Genomic DNA, 22,675 nt, shown 5'->3' on the forward strand with positions numbered 1-22,675 from the left:
AGCTGTGGATTAATATCATTAATTCCACTTGAACTGAAGCGGCCTCTAGCTAGGCATTCAGCTCACTTGATCTCACTGAATTATTAACTTGTTAATTAATACTGAACCGCATTTATTAGACTTATCATAGAATGCATACTTGGACCAAGGGCATTATTTCCTTCAAAAAGGACCTTAAACTTGTGGAAATGGAGGTTGACCCAGCAGATGAATCTTTAGGGAAGCGGTTGAAAGTTGCACCCTTGGAGACGTCCGATTTTTTGCTTGAGGTGACGATTGGCACGAACCAATCCTGATAATCCGTATGAGTACCTTATGTTGGAAATTTCGAGGGCTTGGAAATCCTCGTTCACTGTCCAGGGCTTGAAAACCCCCGTCCTAAAATGGTGTGTATCTTTCGCCCCTGAGCTTTTATTTCTTTCAAAAACCATGATTAAAAAGTGGTGTTGGAGTTAGTAGTGTTGGGAAAGCTAGTGATCTGTGTTTGTATTGGAATAGTGAGAAGACTTCCTTTACCCTTATATCGTATTCTCCAAACCACATTTGTGGAGAGGTGATTTGGGAGAGAGGAGTCAAATGGTTTTTCATGGGGATTTCTGGTTGGCCGGAAGAAACCAAAAAATTCAAGACTTGGGACCTAATTCGCACCTTGAGTTTCTCGTACAATGACCCCATGTTATTTGGTGGTGACTTTAATAAAATCCTCAATTATGAAGAGAAGGAAGGGGGGGGATATGGAGAGACATCCCATTCCGGAGTTTAGGGAGGTCTTGGATGACTGTGATTTTCGTGATTCTGGCTATACTGGAAGCTGGTATACATGGGAGAGAGGATTAACAATACAGATCTGTGTTCAAGAGCCATTGGACCGCTTTGTAGGAAATATCTCATGGTGTGCGTTGCACCCGCAAGCCTCGGTCCAACACTTAGTTCGTTTCAAGTCTGACCACACTCCAATATTGTTGCATTAGGGTACTATGAGGAAAAAAAAAGGAAGAAGAAAAAATTCAGATTCGAGATAAATTGGTTGCTTGATGATGGTTGTGATGGGGTTGTTAGGGCGTTCGTGGGAGGAGTCAGATGGAGGGACGTTTCCGAGCGGATTCATATGATGGTAGGCTCATTCTCCAGTTGGAGCTCTTCAACATTTGGTGACTTTGGTAAGAAAATTAATGAGGCGGAGAGGGATCTTAAGGCTACACAAGCCCACCCAATGTCTAAGGAGACCATTGATGAGTGAAATGCATGGGAGGAAAAATTGGATGAGCTCTACTATCAACAAGAATCCCATTGGTATATTCTCTCTCGATTTTCTAAAATAAAGGATGACGATCGTAATTCTGAATATTTTCACCATGAGGCCTCCCAATGAAAGAAAAAGAATGAAATCAATTGCCTCTTTAATAATATCAACGTGTGGAAATCAGAGGAGGAAGAAGTGGAATTAATTGTTGAGGATTATTGATGATTTATTTTCATCAAATAATCCTTTTGATGGTTCTTGCTTGGGAGTTATTGATGCAGTTGTTCAAATCATCGCTCCAGAAATTAATGATGAGCTCATGTGGCCTTACACGAAGGAGGAGGTTTTTGTGGATTTAAGTCAAATGCACCCTTGTAAAGCCCCGGATCCGGATAGTTTGCATGCTATTTTTTGTAAAATGTTTTGGCATATTATAGGTGAAGATGTCTCTAAATATGTTTGTAGAATTTTGAATGGCTCCCGATCTCTAAGCCAAGTGAATGGCACAAATGTAGATTCTAAAAGTAAAGTTGTTTACCCGTATGATTGAATTCAGGCCAATCTCACTTTGTAATATCATCTACAAACTTTCTTCTAACGTAATTGTTATGAGACTGAAGTCTATTCTCCCTGGTGTAATTCAAAAAATCAAAGTGCCTTTGTTCCTGGTAAGCGCATCACACATAATTCCCTTATCACTCTTGAGCTCTTTCACACAGTGAAGAAAAGGAGAAAGAGTAAGAAGGGTACGATTGCGTTGAAGCTTGATATGAGTAAGGCCTATGATAGGGTAGAGTGGGTGTTTTTACGGAAATTATTGACCAAACATGGTTTCGCAAGAGCTTAGGTTGATGTTATTATAAGTTGTGTAACGACAGTGTCGTATGATTTTCTTGTGAATGGAACCCCTAGCGGTGTTGTCACTCTGTCCCATGGGCTGAGACAGGGAGATCCTTCAGTATGATACCTCTTTATCTTGGTAGCCGATGCTTTCTCAAGCCTTCTCAATAAATCTAACTCGGAGGGCACCCTTCATGTTGCACGTGCAAGCAGACAAGGGCCAACAATCTTTCATCTCCTCTTCACTGACGATAGTCTCCTCTTTGCTAGAGCAAAATCACAAGAATGCACAAAAATAGTTAAAATTCATAAACTATATGAAGCGGCTTCCAGTCAAAAAATTAATTATGATAAAAGTGAGTCTGCTCTTCTCGGTAAAACCCCTTTTGGACATTTTAAATATGAATTTGGTGGATAAACACGAGAAATACCTTGGCATACCTACCATTATATGGAGGTCAAGGAAAGCAGTGTTCATGGCCCTAAAAGATCGAGTGTGGAAAAATTTGCAAGGGTGGAAAGAGAAACTTCTCTCAAGATCCGGTAAAGGAGGTCCTAATCAAGTTCGTGATCCAAGAAATCCCAACCAAACTCATGGGTTTTTAAAAACTTCCTTTTGGCATTATAAATGATATTCATGATATTGAAGCTCATTTTTGATGGGGTAGCTCATCGAGTCGCCGTAAAGTCCACTGGAAAAACTGAGAGGATATTTGTGCCCCCAAATGCTTTGGTGGCTTTGGGTTTCATGACATGACAGTATTAAACGATGTCCTTCTTGGAAAGCAATCATGGAGACTTGTCCATGACCCGGAGTCACTTCTTGGTCGTGTTATGAGGGAGAAGTATTATCCCAACAAATAATATTTGGATGCCTCACTTGGTGTAGGAGGGAGTTATTCATGTAAAATTTTATTGTCAACTAAATATTTACTCAAGCAGGGTTTAACTTGGAGGATTGTCAACGGAGCTAAGATGAGTGTGTGGGACGATACTTAAGTGGTTGATGCCCAAGGAAGTTGTATCATTACACCAAGAGTGGACGACATTGATAGGGTATGCGACCTGATAGTTCCAGACATGATGGAGTGGGTTTACAACCTTCTATCATCACATTTCATTTCTAGAGATGTCGATGCATCCTCATTATCCCTATCGGCGAAAGATCTCCAGATGATGTGTTAACATGGGCCTTCTCCATGGACGGAAGCTACTAGGTCAAATCTGCTTATCATCTAGGGAAATCTTTCAATTATGATGCTTTTCATAAGACTTGGGTTGATATATTGAAGGTGGATGCAACTCAAAAGGCCAGGCAATTTCTGTGGAGGTTTTGCACCAAAACTCTCCCCGTACGTACCCTCCTCAAATACCTCCATATAACTGAAGATGAGAGCTTCCCTTGGTGCTCTACGGAACCTGAAACGATCTACCACACTTTCTTTGAGTGTGCTTGTGTGCGTGACTTGATTATGGGTAGAGTTGGACTGTGAAGTCATGGCATGTAGCTATGAAGGTAAAGGAGTGTTGGAGCTAGTGGAATCATGTCTGGTTTTTCTCCTTTGGCACATTTGGAACCGAAGAAATGACAAGGTTTTTAATGACAATGGGGTTCCTCGTGGTATTATTGTTGACCGAGTACGATGTCTGGTGGATGATTTTAACACTTACACGACTCGCGTTTACGGGGTGGTGTGCAGACCTCCTTCGAGCCCGAATATTTGGAATGCCCCTCCTCCCAACATGATCAAGATCAACTATGATACATCGCTCCGCACGGAAGGATGGGTAGGGATGGGAGTAGTTTCTCGCGACCACAATGGCGATGTTATATTTGCTGCCAGTAGAAGAGTGATTATGAGCTCTTGGTGAATAGATTAACAAAGGCTTTTATTTTTCTATCCGATCTTGATGGCATTTTGGAGGACATTATTTCAATTAACCCAGTACTTATTTTGATTTTATTTCTTGGAATCATGTTAAAAGGGATGACAACTTTGTGGCCCATCACCTTGCATGTTTAGTGCCTTTTGAAACTCAACAAGTGTTGGAAAATCATTACCCTTGTGGGATATCCCCGCATGTCATCATGGACAAATTGTCCTTAAATTAATGCACTAAATTATTTTCCCCTAAAAAAAAGATTGTTCTATACACTTTGCTTTATTTTATTTGTGGACATGAAAATTTACTCTCTTGCCTTTTCTACCCCACAATATTCACAATTTTTCACTCCCTTTCTCTTACTTTATTCATTTTTTTGTTACACCCACCCACTTTTTTACACATTTCTCTTACTTTATCCATAATTTATTGGAGTATATTCAACATACTTTTCTAATTTTGTCTTAATATTTGTGCAAATAGTAACCGTAAAAATCTTATAAAACGGAGGTAGTACGTACTAATAAGCTAAGTCATGGAGATCATAAAATCAATTCGTAATAGCTAGGTGAATTAACTTATTAAACTACTACAGAACTTAATTACAAGTTAGTCATTGATTCCCCCTCTTATTCTAAAACTAGATTAGATATCATGTAAGCACGGATATCTTAAATTATTATTTAATCACTTATAAATTGTTTAATTGATATACTTTTCCCATTAAGCAAATGCACAATTAATAAAATCTTGAACATACTCATTTAATATGAAATTTTCGTCCTACTATGTAATACGTATTTTATATGCTTAATATGCTAATTTAACCAAAATATTAAGTAAATAATTTTCCATTTGATATACCTATAACCTAGCTATTTGACTAAAATATTATCAAAATCAATTTAAGCAAATTATTATTATGTGGTATCTATTAATTTTCATATTCTATATTCCAATATTTTTTTCATACAATAAAAATTTTATAAAATAGGAAAAAAAAATAAAGAAATAAAGTAGCTATATTTTTAGAAAAATATTTTTGACGGGAAATTTTACACCATGAAGTGACATGTGTAACTCCTAGCGTCTGTTTTAGTATAATGTAATAAATATTGGCTATTAGTTACAACATTGGGTGATACGAGTTAGTTATTTAGTTTCAATTCATAGTGTGTGAGTTATACTTCCTCCATTTGGAAATACTCGCAACATTTGAAATTTAAACACTATTCACATATTATACTTTGATTATTGCTGGTGATTTATATGCCAGATATAACATAGTCATGTGAGATCTTGTTAGATTCGTCTCAATGTATATTTGCAAAATATCAACTTTTTTTAATTTTTGTTTGATGAAAAATTAAAACACTATCGATCAAAATTGTGCATTGACATGCGTGAAAGTGACCAATATTACGAGGATATCCAAACGGAGGAAGTATTTTTTATTAAGACTGACGGTGGCGAAACTCTTAACACATGGCCTTAACATTATTTCTTAAAAATAAAATTGAAAAAAGCAAAGGGAATAACTTTACCTTGGGGCCAAAATAGGAAACAAGAAAGTTGATAACTCCATAAGTAAAGTAAGCCTCAAATGATTGCTTCTTTTTTTCCATAATTGCCTTCATTGCCCTTACATGCTCCAAAGGATGAAGCCCCTTGTAGCAATTAATTGGCACAAGTAGTCCGCTCGATTTGTTTCCCCAACCACATAACCCAGGCTTTGATCTCGTCATCATCAAATCTGAAGTTTCCTGCTTGTCAACAAAAATAAAAACGTATCCAACAATTATTCTAATCGTAGTTCTAAATATTTTTGATGAGTAGTTGATTATTTCTAATTAAGATGTTACAATCATTTAGTCAATTGGCTCGGATCGGATTAGGATCGGATCCATTCGGGTCGGATCATTTCAGGTAATTTTTTTTCGGGTATGGATAGAGTCCATTCGGGTTTCGAGTAACTTCAGTTTTTTTATAATTGGGTCGGGTGTGGTTCGGGTCAGGATTTTGGGTCAATATCGGATCGGGTCATATCAGATCGGTTCGTATCAGATCAGTTCATATCCGATCAAATTTTCCGGATTAGATCGATTTTTTAGGGTTGAATCATATTTTTCGGGTTTCAAGTTTTGATTAGGCTATTTCTCTTTAGATTTGGTGGTCACTATTATAATATTATCAAAACTTTTTCCTATAACACAAAAGAGTATAGATTAATAAAAAAAAATAATAACAATAATAATAATATAAAAAGCTAAGAAAAACTTGTATTTAAAAAATTTGGTATATTCGAGTTTCTTTTCAGATCGGATCGGTTCGGGTTGACTTAAATTTTACATTTATTTTCGGTTCAGGTTAATTAAGTTTCGGGTTAAGATCGGTTCGGGTACTTCGGTTCAGGTCGATCGGTATCGGGTCATTTTAGGTCAAATCACTTTCGGGTAGGTTTCGGTTTCGGGTCGGTTATTTTTGGTTTTCAGGTTAATTTCGGGTCATTGCTTCGGATCAATTTTGGGTTATAGATCGGGTCAATAGGGTGGGTATTTCGGGTCTGAGTCATTTTTTCCAAGTCTAATGGATATAGTACTCTCTCCGTCCCTAATTATTTGCCTCATGTGCCAAAAGTGCATTATTAAGAGTTGATTGTGTAGATTTGAAAAAGACAAAAGTGGTGGGCCAAATGTATTTTATTTGAGAGACTAAGAGTAAAATTGTGGTTCCATTATTTTTTATGTAGTGGCGGATCCAAGGAGGTCTATTGGGCCTTGGCCTACCCATAGATCAATTACTCCCTCCGTGTTTTTTAGGAGTCGCAATTACTACCTCGACCATACTTTTTTAGGAGTCACAATTCCATTTATGGTAACTTTTACAACTACTCCTCAATTGTTAATTATTTTTCACTTTCCTACGAGCTCACTTCAATCATAAATAATTCCATTTTTGGTAACTTTTACAATCCACTTGTTTTTTATATTTCTTTATTGTTAACTACCCCACTTATCATTATTATATCAAATGCAACTATGTTTTCTTAATACTTGTGTCGTTTAACATGTGACTCATACGAAAATACGAATAGAGTATCTTTTATATACAGTAATAAATGATGCATATTTAACCTTTAAAATTTTAGCCCAGTTGGTTTGTTGTTTGGCAACCTTGCGGAGTTGCAGATCTGGTGAAGGATTCACCATTCAATTCAACCTTGTTTTTTCCCATTTTTTTTCTACGTATGTTTTTTTTTCATTCCAATTGCAAACATTTTCTTATATTTATTTTAATTTGTGAACGATTCACCATTCAATTCAAACTTGTTAATTTTTTTTTTCTATGTATGTTTTTATTTTCATTCCTTTTTTTTTTTTTACAGGTAAAACAACCTAAAACAAAAACTATGGCTCTTTCTTTCTTGCTGGGCAAGAATATGAGACTTCTAACTTGGTTCCTACAAACATTAATGCATACAGAGTACTTAATCTTTGAGGCAGTAGCCCGAATATCAGCAACTATTGATGCAATGTTCATTGTCGCCTTCGTCGGATCCTTCAACGCTTCAACCGCTTCTCTACAATCAGATTTGATAATGAGATTTTGCCCGATATGAGAGGCATACTGCAGACCCCACCATATGGCATAACACTCTGCTTGCAACGGGTCTTGAGCGAAGATCCTTCGGGCTAGCTCCTTTCAGTCTTGGGGGCTGGTTGGTGTCTTCCTCCCATCCCACCGCAGCTTTCCATTGATTCTTGTTCCCGTTTCTTTCTCACTTCCACGCAGCATCCACTACTATGGAGATAAAGTTTCTAGAAGAGCAGACTCCCATTCGAAAGATGCAGATCCTCGAGTAATTCACATTTCTAGTTCTAACTTGAAGGTTGTTTAAAGTAGCCTCCTTGAACTCCTTAGCACGATGTCATCCATGGACGTGTGTCTGTGCAACATCCAGAATGCTCTCCGGAGTTCCACTCACGCCTCTAAAAGTGATATCATTTCTATGTAGCCAAAGTGACCACAAAATTGCAGTAAATTGTACCAACCTTCCCTCATTTCTTCCATGTTGCTTAAAAAAATAACTTAGAAAATTCATTAACAAATCCTCCATGTTAACATTCTCTGGAGTGGTAGAGATAATAACCAAGGATCTATCCTTCCACACCCACTGTGCCACCTTACAAAAACGAAATATATGGGATTGAGTATCCTCCCCCTCATGACAAACTAAGCATTCTTCCCCTTCATTCCTTCCTCTCTTTCTCAAATTCTGAGATGTGGGTAAAGCTCTGTGAAGAATACGCCAAAGAAAGTATTTCCATTTTGGGAACAAGGACTTTGCATCCTTTTGAAATTCACAACTGGCCTCAAGTTCGCAATGTTAGCCAAGAACTAGTACCCCGTCTTGAAAGTGTAGCATCCACGTTTTGACTTCAACCAAAAAACTTCATCCTCGGTATCTTCCAACGGAATGTGCGTTGCTAAGATATTCTTTTCATCCTCCCTACTAAAACTTTTCCAAATAATGCTGGCATTCCACGTTCTTTGTGAGGTCATAAGGTCTGAAACAGTATCTTGTGGAGACAACCGAGGCTTGAGGCTTGCAGTCCAAGGTAGAGTTACACACCTATATATCTTGGTTTATTCTTGTTGTCACTCTGTTGCCCACTTTCATCTTCAGACCTCCTTTTATTGCTATGGCATCCTGAATTAGCCTTCTAGCTCCCCACGAACATTTCACAGGAGCATTACCCGAGCTCCCCATCGTAATGGGATCTTGGCCATACATGCCCTTGAAAAGTCGACTAGCCAATAAGTGTGGTAATGATTTCAATCTCCAGCTTTGTCTCGCCAAAAGGGCTTTGTTCAAAATTCTGACATCTTTTATTCCCATACCGCCATCTTCCTTGTGCGCAAAGATAACCTCCTTCTTTCTCCAGTAGATAGGTTTAGAAGCTAGCCATGGATGACCCCCACCAGAATTTTGTAAGGGTAGATGTAACTTTCCTTGGGATAGAATCTGGGCACATGTAGGTTGAAAGAATATGTGACGCCATCGCAATAAGAACGACATTGTTCAAAATCAATTTCCCTGACGCACCTAAGTTAAAAAACTTCTAGGAGCTTATTTTGTTATTAATCTTTTCAAGAATTTCCAAAAATTTTAACGTAGACCTCCCATCCACCTCCATCGGGCATCCTAAATATGAACCCATAACAACCCTACTTTGCACCCCTAACGGTTTTCTCATCAAACGGATAAACCTGGAAGGGGTGTTAGGACTAAATATTATTGAGGACTTTGCAAAGTTAATCATCTCACTTGACATATCACAGAACTCATCAATGCATCCCCTTACTGCTCTGCAAGCGTCCGGCGTGGCCTTAAAGAAAAATAGAGCGTCATCGGCAAATAATAGATGACTAATTGGAGGTGCACGCCTCGCAATTTTGATGCCCTGGATGGTACCCGCGTTCTCTAGCCTTGAAATGCCCCTCGAAAGGGTTTCCATAAGGAAAATGAACAAGTAAGGAGAAAGCAGATCCCCTTGACGAAGTCCCCTTTTTGGAGTGATGCTTTCTGTTGGTTCGCCATTTACTAATATGGAATAGGAGACGGTGGAAATACATTGATTTATCCTTTCGATCCACGATGATGGAAACTCCATAGATTCCAAAATTTGAATAAGGAAGTCCCATCGAAATCTATCATATGACTTAATTAAATAAACCTTAAGGAATCCCTCGAATCTACCTCCCTTCTTTCTCTTCTTGACATGGTTAATGATCTCATGCGCCATAAAGCAGTTGTCCACCATCATTTGCCCAGGAAAAAAAGCATTTTGAGTTTCCCCCACCAAGTCTAGAATTAATTGCTTTATGCGCCCCACCAAGCACTTGGAAATGATCTTATACATTGAGTTACAAAGACTTATGGGACGAAACTCCCCCAATAAGGAGGCACGCTGCAGCTTTGGTATTAATGCAACAAAGGTCTTATTCGTTTCTTTGAGTAAATGCCCATTCTTGAAAAAATCCTGGACCGCTTGGCAAACATCATTGCCTACTGTGCTCCAATATTTCTGAACAAATATTGGTGGAACTCCGTCTAGACCTGGAGATTTGAGAGGCTTCGAACTAAACACGGCTGATTTGATATCATCATCTAAGAAAGGATGGGGAAGAATTTCCTTGTGGGCACTAGTTAGCGACGGCAAGTCTTCAAGCCAATTTTGAGAAATTATATTTCTCTGAGCATTCGTATTTATTTGATGAGACTCACCTGCAAAAAGAAAATTATAAAAGTCAAAGAATTCTGATTTTATTTCATCTTTGGAAGTGGTCCAAAGTCCCCCTTCTTTCTTTATGGATTTTATATCATTTCGGCATCCTCTACTCTTAACACTCTTAAAGAAAAAAGCCGTCGATTGATCCCCAAAGGCATCCCATTTTGACTTAGCCCTTTGCTTCCAGTACCACCATTGCTCTTCTTCTTTCTCTTTCACAATCTTTCTTGCTCCTACTTCCCTGAGTATAGACTCATTGTCCTTAATAGCACTCTAAAGTTGTCCTAGTTCATCCTCTAACTTACTCCAAGTAATACCCACTTCCTTCTTATGGTCCAAACATCATTTTCTAGAGTCCCCTACTATGCACTCAAGTCTTCTTTGTATTCGAAATAGATGTGAGCCAGGCGCAAATTTCTTCCAATTTTGAGAAATATTGGCCTCAATATCTGCCTTAAACAGGCACCATGCTTCTAACTTATAAGGAGAGCTCCTTCTTGACTTTTTTGGCATACACTCTAGAATAATAGGGCTATGGTCGGAGAGCATAATTGGGAGCCTCCAAACAACTGCTTCCGGGAACAAAATGCGCCAGTTAGAACAGTGCATAAGCTCTATCTAAGTTCTCAAAGATTTCTTCATATCCACTTCTGTTATTTGTCCAAGTATAGTTAACACCATGAGATGGTATTTTTGATAGACCACAATCAATTTTCCAATCATCAAATTCTTATGCACCTCTCAGACAAGAAGACCCCCCCCCCCCAACTTGTGAGAACTATTCTCTACCTGGTTTATATCTCCTATAATCACAGTGTTCCCCGGGTTGATGTTCATTAAATAACGAATTTTATCCCAAACCGCGGCCCTCCCAGCTAAATAGGGACAACCATACACAAACACGATATAATACAAAATGCTTAGTTCCGAGGTAACATTACAAAATATTACATTAACATCTACTGAGATAATATTATCTAAAATACTACTCGACCATGCTAAGAAGAGGCCGCCTGCACTACCATTAGCATCACTACCCGAATACCCTAACAGCCCCATCTTAGCAAAGGGGGCTATCAAGCTATCTACTGAGCACTTAGTTTCAGACAGAAATACAAAGTCTACGTTACACTTAGCCCAAATTTTAGAGATGAACGTGAAAATGGGGGACTCGATCTTTTTCGCCCCACGACAGTTCCAACTAAGACACTTCATTTATCGAACAGAGGCTGAGATGGGCCAGCCGCACCACATGGTTTCAGAATTTTGATCCTCACTTTCTTGTTTTGTTTCTCATTATCTTATTCAGCCTCATAATCTTGTGCTCCATCGTCATTCATCTTTTCCCACAAGTCATCGCTACGGCTCAGACCAAATTTCAGCTTTCCCTTTCCTGTATACTTTAGTTGAGCTTTCCCTTTTTTTTCTCACATGAGTTGATGGAGTGTGAGAGGCAGCACCCCTCTTCAAATCCTCATTACCTGCATCCCTACTCTGTAGCTCCCTGAACAGGGATGACCTCCACTATTGCCTTCGAGGCCTGTCTTCCTCATCTAGCCTATTTCCCCTTCTTTTTCTGTAAATTTCCTTTTTTGTTTCATGTTCATAGAAATCAGGTTCGATCTCCGAACCAAAAGATTTTGAAGATTCTGAGCCTAACCCCAACACTTTGAAGTTAAGCGATGACTCCAGGTCGTCAGATAGCAGGGATGATTTAGCAGTAGCAAAGGAGTTAATGGACTCCGGTGAGTTTGGATGAGTAGTGTAATGGACATACAGGGATGAGTTGGAGGCCATTGCGTGGACTACATGCTGAATTTCATGGTCCGAGTTTTGATGAACTGAATTGTTTTCCAAAAGGATGGGAGATGGGGACTAAGAGTTTGGTTCCAGTAGGTTGTGACTGATGGTGCCCAGATTTTTGTTTGTGTCAGCAAGAAATACAGACCTTGGAATAGTCCCAATTTGTAACTCTACTAGGTGAGCCCATGGAGCTGATTCATAAGATTTGTGGCGAAATGGGTCTAAGAGGGGGTTTTGTGGAGTTGAGATTCTATTAGATTCAATGATTTGGACTGGCCCATATAGGTTGGGTAAATTGGAAGAGGACAAGATGGAAGAGAGTTCCATAATTGGTGGTTGACTGAGAAGAATTTGAGCTTGTGGGGTTAAGAGAGCAACTAGGGTTTCCTATATTGGGTTGTGTTTGTGGATAGGATGATGAAGATAAGTCCTTAAGTGGGGGTATATATTGGGGATTTATTGAATTTTTTGGATGGGCAGAGGAAATATGGTTGGGGACTTGCCATAAACGGAGTCAAGGAAAGGACAGAATTGGAGCGAATAAATCAAACACAAGAATAACTCTACAGAGCTAGCAGCATTACAATTGGAGTTTAAACTATGAAAATTCAATGCTGAACTACAAGAGAGAGGGAGTGATAAAACTTTGGGGAGCAACAATTCAGACACATAACCAGCTGTAGTACTAGAGTTTCCATGACCAAGAGTTTCACTGCCATCATAAATATAATCTGAAAAGCTGATCTTGGGGTGTTAAAAGTCTTACTTCCACAGTGTTTTTGACTTGGAGTCAATGGGTGCATCTCAAAGGCTATTAATGCTTGGCCGTTGAACAAATTGGTCCCACTGTTGATCTCACTATCTTCGACGAACCTCCGATCATCGGAAATTGGATGTATTTGCTGATGTTGATAAAACATGGCCATTTGGACAGGAGGAATAGAGAGATGTTGAAGATGGGGCATACCTCGCCTAGATAAGAGAGATTGATTCTGATTTTTGATGTGGTTGGACTGGCTCGACTCTGCTCTTTTCCTCTTTTTTCCTTCATCAATTTTCTTTCCTCTCCCTAGGTCATCTGGAGAGAGATCTGACCCACCATTTTCCCCCTCTTTATGTGGTCTGCTATCATCTCCATCATTATTATTAGACGAAGTGTCAGATTGGAACTCCGGGAACATTCGCAGGTTCATACGAGACGTCCTAAATCTTTCGATATCCCCCAACCCCATGATTCTCTTCTTTTAAAGAGCTGGACCTACAATCTCCCTGATGAACTCCTGATTGTGTTCACCTATTGATCTAATTCCAGCATTAACTTCCCTTCGGGCTACTTTCGGCAGAATACGGTAAGTTGGCCTTTTATGACCGATTCGACCACAAGCTTGGCAGAAGTTGAAGACGCCCTCGTAATGCAGATACACCCATTTTAGTTGATTGGGACTAAACTCATAGTAGTAGCCCGACAGTATAACTCTATCAACATGGACCACTACTTTAGCTCTCACATGAAGCTTTGACCCTTCATGTTTCGACTCATTATCAAACTTGATTATTCTTCCTACTCTTTCCAAGGCCCTCCCAACCACATGCAAGTTATTTTCTGTAGTTGGCAACCCCTCCACTTTAATCCAGAAGTAAGCCTCAGAGAAGTCCATTGACGAGATCGACCCCCCTTTCAACCACCCTTTAAAAATGACAAGGGCTCCTTTATATGAAGCCGTACCAATTGATAGCAGATTAACCCTATCATAAATGTTGTTACAAAAGAAGAATAAGTATTCCCTTGATTGACCCACCTTCTCCACTGAAATTGGGCCATTGGAAATCCAGAATTGGTTCACCCAAGCTTGAAGTTGCCTTTCTGAAAAGGACATGTAGTCTTTAATTTTCCCTACCACCGACATATTGTATTTCTCCGACCTAGGTGGGGTGTCATGCTCAGTATATGAGATAGAGATCCTCATTCTAGTTGGTGAGTGAGGTTGGAGATTCTCTTCCATAGTAGAAACAGAAATCTAACTAAGAATATGTTGGAGTGGTAATATTGATGGTGACAGAAGAACTGAAGAAACAAAGAAGGAGACGAAGAAAGTTTGGAGGCTCTAGAGTGCTAGAGAGAAAAAGGTGCTCTAATTTTTTAGAGAGAGAAATTTTTTAGAGAAATTAACAAATACTCTAGGTGTCACGAAAGTTTTTTTTTAATTTAATTTTAATTTCAATTCCACTCTTTATTTCGCTTCCTTTCAACTATCTTGATGATTTTATCTTGATGTTTATAAAATCCGTTATTTCATAAAATAAGATTTTTTTCAATTAAACAACATTATTATTATTTGGAAGTTTTGTTAGAAATGACCTTTTATAGTCAAAAAATTATGACATAAAACCATTTAAAAAAAAGTTATGACATAGGACCCATATCAGATTTTTTTTTTGTGAATAGGAACAATTTGACAAAGACCCATTTTCTGGCAGTCAATCACAATTCTTCGGTGTTGACCAGTACATGCACTGCATGTGACACGTAAAAACAAATATTTTTTTAAAATGTTTTCCATCCAATATTTCCCCCTTTAACTAACTTCAGAAAACATTAAAAAAATTCCCTTTTTGTCTCTCCTCTTTGCACTATCTTCCTCGACATTTCCTATTCAAGCTTCTTCATGTTCTTCAAAAATTGGTTGCCTACATTTTTTGAAAAAAATCGTAACTTCCCCCTTGATTATCGTTGTAATTCATACCAGGTAAGAGTAAAAGCCCCCAATTTTTTGGTCCAATTCCTCCAATTTCTTAACGGCCAAAATTAGGGTTCGTAAGCTAAATTTTTTGGGATATAGTACGAACCTCCCCTTGAGTTGAAGACTACATCCATATATTGTTCAGGCCGCACGGGCAGGGTTGGCATGTGATGTTGCTACATGTTCTTAAAGGAGTTCGTCCTAACCACAATTCTGTTGGCCGGCCTGGACCATTGTCGGGTTTGACCAAATGTTTGAGCGTGGATGTGATGTACGAAATAATGAAAATTTTGTGGCCACGATTGAATTGATGGATGAAGACCATTGATAAGTTGAGCTACGTTTTAAGCCCTAGGATTGAGTTCGGCGTTGATGAAGATGAGGATGGACAGTGAGGATGATTGATGATGATGGAGGAGGGAGCACGAGAAGTTGCAAAGGAGGGAGAAAAATCTCCTTTGAATAGGAGAGCAGGAGAGGGGGAAAACAAAGAGGGAAGGACCGAAGCAGGGGTCTGGCTGCTTTCATTTTTCTTTTCTTTTTCCTTTTTTCTTTTCCTCTTTTAATTCTTTCTTTTGATTTATTTTTAGGTTTTCTGAATTTATAGGAGGGGAATATTGGAGGGAAAAAATTTATTCGTTTTTGCGTGTCACGTGCAGTGCACGTGCTGGTCAACGCCGGAGAATTGAGTTTGACTGTCGGAAAATGGGTCTTGGTCCCTATTCACAACAAAAAATTTGATTTGAGTCCTATCTCACAACGTTTTTTTTAAAAGGTTTTTGTCACAATTTTTTAACTATAAAAGGTCCTTTTTGACAACAATTCCTTAGTTTTTGATGGAAAACAAATTTCAAAAATTAAATAATGTACACAATTTGGCCCATCCAATAAAATTATCCTGGATTAGCCGTTGCTTTTACGGATTAGAAAGATAAATGGGGCAAACAAAAAGGGACAGCGGGAGCTAGTATATATAAAGGGTCATAATATTATTGTATAACAGTGTAACTTTTACCGAGTTTTTTGATAACATTTATCGTGTTATAACTAACTTTTTATATTGTGATAAAAAAAATTACTGTAGGGGTAAGCGGGACTGGATATCCGGTCAAAAACTAAGCAATCGGTACCAGAACCGATCAATACCGTTCTCGATTTTTGGAACCAGTGAAACCAAGTCCAAACATTTTTGGAACCAATACCAAAACCAGTGGGAACCGGTTCCGGGACAGGGTACCCGGTTAGCCTTCACTTTTTTTATGTTTGTTTTAATTAATTAAGTTAAGGATCTAGGTATACTTCTACTTTTTTCTAATAAACTATCAGCTTGACGATTTTTAAGTTACTTTTTTCTAGACTTCTTAACCCAAAACAACAACTAATTATCATATTTTTTGAACTATTTGTGTTGTTTGGTACCGGGTACCCGGTCCATGAATCGGTCTGTTTGGGTATCCGGTCACGAAATCGGTACCAACGTGTACCCACCTGGTCCTAGAAATCTAGATCTGGAAGCGGTTATGGCCGATTCCTAAAATTTGGAACCGAAACCAGTCCCGCCATACTGGCTCAGGATCCGAACCCGCCGGGTCCTTTGCGGTTCTGGGTTCGAGACTGGGTACCCGGTATTTCAGCTCACCTATGGTTACCTTTATAAGGAGTACATTATTAGTCATTTTATAGGGATGCTTTTTATTAAAGAGAAAAAATTTGTCACAAAAAATAGATAACTTTAAAGCATTTTAAATTAACTTTAACTTCACCTTTTAATATTTATTGTCCACCAAACTTAAATAAGATTGAATTTGTGTGGTGAATATAATCCAGTTTCGAAACTAGGCTAACGCTGTTTATCCTTACTTCTTTGGATTATTGTTACAAAGAGCCAATGAGTAAAGAAACTTGGTTACCTGTAAGCAAAAGTGTTTGCGTAGATTCATTGGTGTGATAGCAGTGAGTTGAAGGGCATGTTGCAGACCTAAAACAAAAATAAATTATTTCTAATAAAGTTTAGATAGTTAATTCATGTAAAGAAAATTATCTATATATAAAATCAAAGTTTAGAGTGTACTGTGTATTAATTAGCAGTAGTTGCATACAAACCAATGGCGGAGCCAAAAATTCTTTCACTTTGGGTTCGATCAATAGTAACTTTTGTTCCGCTGTTTTAGCCTTTTAGGTTGTGCAGTTTGGCAATTCCCTTAAATGATAGAGTGCTTAATATTTAAGACACCTATAATAATTACTCCGTGGATCTCTATGTCTAACACCTTAAAAGAAACAAAAAACAAGTTGAAGGTGAATACAAGGACTAGAATTAAGATTTGAATCCCAAATTCAAGTTAAGGTAAATTTTTTTTAATGTAACGTACTTAAATACGGAGTATCACTACAAGAAATTGTACCATTAGCGACGGGAAATCCCGTCGTTAAAGGTCAATAATCGTTGATTAATGACGGGATTTTCGGTCGCAAGGGGCCGTCGTTAATGGAAAAGTCCGTCGTTAATCCGTCGTAAAAGACATTTGCGACGGTTGTTACCGTCTTTGTTTGGTTGTTAGCCCCGTCGCAAAAAGCTTTTTCGATGGAATTTCCAACCTGTCGTAATTATGTTGTCATTAAAGATACAAATTCTTGTAGTGTATGTATCTCTCTTTATTTTTTATTTTTAAAATAAAATAAAATAAAAAACATTATTTAAAAATGTGTGGTTCCTTAAACAATTCATTCAATCAAGCATGTAAAAAGCTACTCCTTCCGTCCCTTAATACTCGCACCGATTTGACCGATGCGGAGTTTAAGATACTTGAATTGACTTATTAATTTAATGGGTGTTAGTTGATAGTGGGGTATTTTTTTTAGGAAAATTTGTAATTATTAATCCAACCTTTACCCGATTTTCTTTAATTAAGCCTACATATGCGATATTTCTAAATAATCCAACCTTTATGACCGAACTACTATTATTAAGCCTAGATGACCGGTTACCTGCTACAAAGTCAAGGAAAGATTGTAAGTATTAATCCAACCTTTGCCCGATTTTCTTTAATTAAGCCTACCTATGCGATATTTCTAAATAATCCAACCTTTATGACCCAACTACTATTATTAAGTCTGGATGACCGGTTACCTGCTACAAAGTCAACGCTAAAAAACGTTGACAACCTAATGTTGGTTTTCCTCCTAAAATATTGGATACGTCATCATCACTTGCCACCTAAACAATGATTTCATTTTTTTCTTCAAAAAACCCTTAACCCTTCTCTTCTCTGTACCGTGTTTCAATTCCTCTCTCCTCCATTACTGCTGCTTCAACCACAATTGTACTGGTTCATGACATCATCAGCAATTTTCTTGTGGAAATAGGTGACTTCATCCACGCGCATTCAAATTTCGTCTCCAAAATCGTAGAATTGAAGGTGAACTTACGAACCTTAGCGTTTTTGTTTCTTTTTTGGTAAATTTTGAATTTTGGGCTTCCTTGATGGTCAGTTCGTAAAAACCCGAGCTGTTGCAATAATATAGTTTTTTTTAATGTTGTGGGATGTTGGTTATTGTGGTCTTGTTGAAAATTTAGAAAGAAAAAAAAACCTTGAATTTAAAGAAGATCCAGATCCAACAGGCAATTGCTTTACCCCGGCCATAGCAATTGTTGATTATTTTTGATGAACTTCGAATGGAGAGGTATGAGGGATCGACAATGGTGGAGAAGAGGTAGAAGAGAAATAATGGAGAGGAGTGCAGAGATGAAGCAGAAAATCGCAGAGGAGAGAGGAACGAAAATTAAAATAGCAATTAAAGAAAATAAGGGGAAAAAAATATAAAAAATATAATTGTTATATGCCACGTAAGGGTGAATACCGCCTATAGCAGGTTAGTAATTTGTTAGGCTTAATAATAGTAGTTGGGTCATAAAGGTTGGATTATTTAGAAATATCGCATAGGTAGGCTTAATTAAAGAAAATCGGGCAAAGGTTGGATTAATAATTACAAATTTTCCTTTTTTTTAATATAGTTAATGGGAAATGTGTAAGGGGTGGGGAGTGGTGAGTGGGGGTGTGAATTTTTAAAGTGGAGCGCTAAAAGCCGCCCCATATTACTCAAAACCGCCCCATTATTTTCCCTTATTTTCCATTAGTACCCTTAGTTAATCTTACTTTCTAAATCTCTCCGGCCACCACCTCCAGCCACCATCACCGGCCACTACCTCCGGCCACCACCATCACATCGTAGGCGACAAAATGACCGAGTCTTCACAAGAGTTTTTTTTTTGTCCGAATTTTTTTTAGAAACTTATGCATTTTTAGCTTGTACAATGGTACAGGCTTATGAATTTTAAGCTTGTACCATGGTACAGACTTTTGAGTTTTTAGCTTCGACCATGATATAGACTTATGCAATTTAAGCTTGTACGTAGTACCATGGAAGGAGCTTAAAATTCATAAGTCCGTACCATGGAAGGAGCTAAAAATTCATAAGTTTTTAATTTTTTTTTCCCGATGACATTAAATCAAATGCAACAACAAATCAAAATCTTAAATAATATAGACTTATGAATATTTAGCTTATACCATGGTACAAGGCTATGAATTTTTAGCTTATTCCATGGTACAAGCTTAAACTGCATAAGTCAATACCATGGTCGAAGCTAAAAACTTATAAGTCTGTACCATGGTACAAGCTTAAAATTCATAAGTCAGTACCATGGTACAAGCTAAAAATGCATAAGTTTCTAAAAAAAATTCCGGACAAAAAAAAATTCTTGTGAAGACTCGGCCATTTTGTCACCTACGACATGATGGTAGTGGCCGGCGATGGTGGTCGGAGGTGGTGGTCGGCGGTGGTGGTTAGATTTGGGGCGGGTATATGGGTAAATGTTAAATGAGGGGATAAATAAAGAAGGGTATATGAGTAAATGAATGGGGCTGGCGGTAAATAATAAGCCCCTTTTTAAATGATTTTTTGTATGGAGTAAGGGTGTAGGTGGGTTAGTAGGTAAGTGTGAGAATTAATATAATATTGATAAAATTTTCATTTATAGAAGCGGTGCAAATATTAAGGGACGTACCGAAAAGAAAAGTGGTGCGAGTATTAAGGGACGGAGGGAGTACCTTATAAAATTGGATTTTTGCCAAAAACTACCTTATAAAAAACGTTGCAATTAACTACCTTATAAAAAATTTACGTTGAAAGATGGAGTACTACATTTGGATGAATTATAATTAAGCGTTGATCAAACATTTCGGGGTTGCTTTTACTAGGTGCATCTTACGTGACATCTCACGGAAATGGGTAATTAAATGACACGTGAGATACATATGTTAAAGTCAATACCGAAATTTCGATTCAACCTTCATAATTCAGAAAAATGTAGTATCTTACAACATATTTTGTTTTATAAGTTAGTTAATTACAACATTTTTGTTATAATGTAGTTTTTCGCAAAAAAATCAAATATATAAAGTAATTTTTGACAAATTTGTCACCAATCAACTATCTTTTCAATTTTAGCTAACTTATCGTCATTTTCTACTCTTTTACTATTAGTGTTTTTAAAATGGAGCCTTAATTAATATACGAGTACTTGCCAGAGTTGAAGTTTTGAATCATCTCCTGATTGGATAAATGTCCCAAAAATAAAAAGAAGAACATTGTTGCTTACCATTTGATGATTTGATATCTAGGTACTTGGAAAGCCCGGACGCTATGACCCCTAAAAGCACATCGTTACAAGTCTGCAATAAGTAATACGGTCAAAGATAAATCATGTTTGTAATTAGCATTAGTGAAAAACACACACCAACATACGATATAAAATAACAAAAGAGTAACAAACGTAACTTGGTCAAATAACATAAAAAAAAAAAAAGAATATTAATTAAGGATTGGAGGAAGTAGTAGAAATATAGATAACCTACAACTTTCGGGATGGCGAATTTGATAGATTTGAAATCTTGAAGCAAAAACTTGGCGGTAGTGAGTTTCCTAGGCAAAAGTTGGACCCCATGACCTCCAGTTATGACACTAACTTGGTCTTTGACCCAAAGTAGCCTTCCCAAAACCCTAATAAGAAACACAAATGTAAACCAAATACTTTTCACTAACGCCCATATATATATATTCCTTGTTCTCTCATGTGTAGGTTCTTGTTTGCATGGTTATGATTATTATGGCCACCATCTTCGACTTCAAGTGTAGTTTGGGTTTTACCAAAACAAGCCGAAAGCATAGACATTAAGGAAACCCCATCTCCAATTGCATGGTGAACCCTTAACACTACACATTTCAAGTCCATCAATACATGTACTTCCCACAAAGGCTTGTTTTCGCTTAGTGGTGTTGACACTGAAATATCAGCTAAGAATGAATTGATTGCGGCTTCTTTCTCATCATCATCATCATAATCATCAACATCAGCATCATCATCATCATCATCATCATCATTATTATCATCAGCAGCAGCATCATCATCATCTTCTTCGCTTATTGTGGTTTGATGAACAATGATGTGATCATCAATGTTAACTTGAGTTCTTTTCCAATGATCTCTACCACTACTATGATCTCTTACTACGAGGCTACGAAACCTTGGGTGTTTGATCATAATAGAGTTTGAGATCGCGTTCTTAACGCTTTCCACATCGATTGAGTCCCTTACGCCCATGGCGCAGTTGATTATTTGCTCTGATGTCGGCCTGTACAGCCGGAGATATATTTGGCTAAGGGGTGATTTTGGTGCCTCAACCTCATTTTCAAACTCAATATCAACCTCATCATCACACATTTTTAGCGATATGAATATGATATGATAACCTTGATTTGTGGATTCGATTGTTTTTATTTATCAAAATGTCATCTCATCATCTGATATGGATGGGTGCAAAATTAATACTCGATACGTACACACCAGGCCAGTCCATTATTGGTAATTTCCTCATTTATTGACTACACCATAGTATTTACTACACCGTATTTGTCGCTTTCTGCCCTAAATTCTTTTATCACCTAATACTTTCTCCATTTCTTAAATATTGCACCATTTATATTAGATTGATTTTTTGCATGCAATATTTGCGTGATATTTTAAAATGAAAATGTTCACTACAAGAAATTGTACTATTAACGACGGGAAATCCCGTCGCTAAAGGTCAATAATTGGGGATTAACGACGGGATTTTCCGTCGCAAACCCGTCATAAAAGGGGGCCGTTGTTAATGGAAAATCCCGTCGTAAAAGACATTTGCAACGGTTGTTCCCGTCTTTGTTGGGTTGTTATCCCCGTCACTAAAGCCCTTCTGCGACGGGATTTTTACCCGTCGTTATTAGGTTGTCATAAAAGATACAAGTTTTGTAATGGTTGTATTTTTTTTGTTTGAAATGATTTTTTTAGATATAGATAAATTAGTTTCTTTTAAATAAATTTAACACGTTAGTAAGGATCTAATTGGTATTTTCACAAACGGACGCCTAAAAATACACTTGTTGTCTTATAAAATTGTGATATTTTTAATATGAAAATCATATATTCTTTCACGCTCTTAGATTTTTATTTCATATTTTTTTTTAATATTAAGATATTTGTTGTGTCTTCCCATGGTTCTATGATACTATCTATCATTTCGTTTTTTTTTTTTTTTTTTTTTGAAAAAAATACTAAAAAATAATTTCATTTCCCTTCAACTTCTTCATCAACGAATATCCCCTATAAGAAATTGTACCATTAACGACGGAAAATTCCGTCGCTAACGTTGATTAACAGCGAAATTAATTTTCTGTCGCGAACCCGTCATAAAAGAGGGCCGTCATTAATGGAAAGTTTTGTCGTTAACCCGTCGTAAAAGAAATTTGCGACGGTTATTCCCGTCTTTATT

At 37.5% G+C, this 22,675-nt stretch overlaps 1 protein-coding gene across 1 annotated transcript in view; it reads right to left on the bottom strand.

Moving 5' to 3' along the window:
• LOC110795372 (wax ester synthase/diacylglycerol acyltransferase 5-like) overlaps window positions 1-21,642 on the bottom strand; it is a 34,085-nt gene extending 12,443 nt beyond the window's left edge. The window contains exons 1-5 of the mRNA XM_056827122.1: window positions 20,982-21,642; window positions 20,723-20,949; window positions 20,467-20,539; window positions 16,715-16,782; window positions 5,512-5,730 (exon numbers count right to left, since the gene is read on the bottom strand). Coding sequence (XP_056683100.1) covers window positions 5,512-5,730; window positions 16,715-16,782; window positions 20,467-20,539; window positions 20,723-20,949; window positions 20,982-21,588 — 1,194 coding nt within the window. The 5' untranslated portion in view covers window positions 21,589-21,642. The remainder of the gene's footprint in view (window positions 1-5,511; window positions 5,731-16,714; window positions 16,783-20,466; window positions 20,540-20,722; window positions 20,950-20,981) is intronic.
• Window positions 21,643-22,675: the final 1,033 nt, after the last annotated feature.

This window comes from Spinacia oleracea, chromosome 4 (genome assembly GCF_020520425.1).
Source record: "Spinacia oleracea cultivar Varoflay chromosome 4, BTI_SOV_V1, whole genome shotgun sequence".
Classification (NCBI taxonomy): domain Eukaryota; kingdom Viridiplantae; phylum Streptophyta; class Magnoliopsida; order Caryophyllales; family Amaranthaceae; genus Spinacia; species Spinacia oleracea.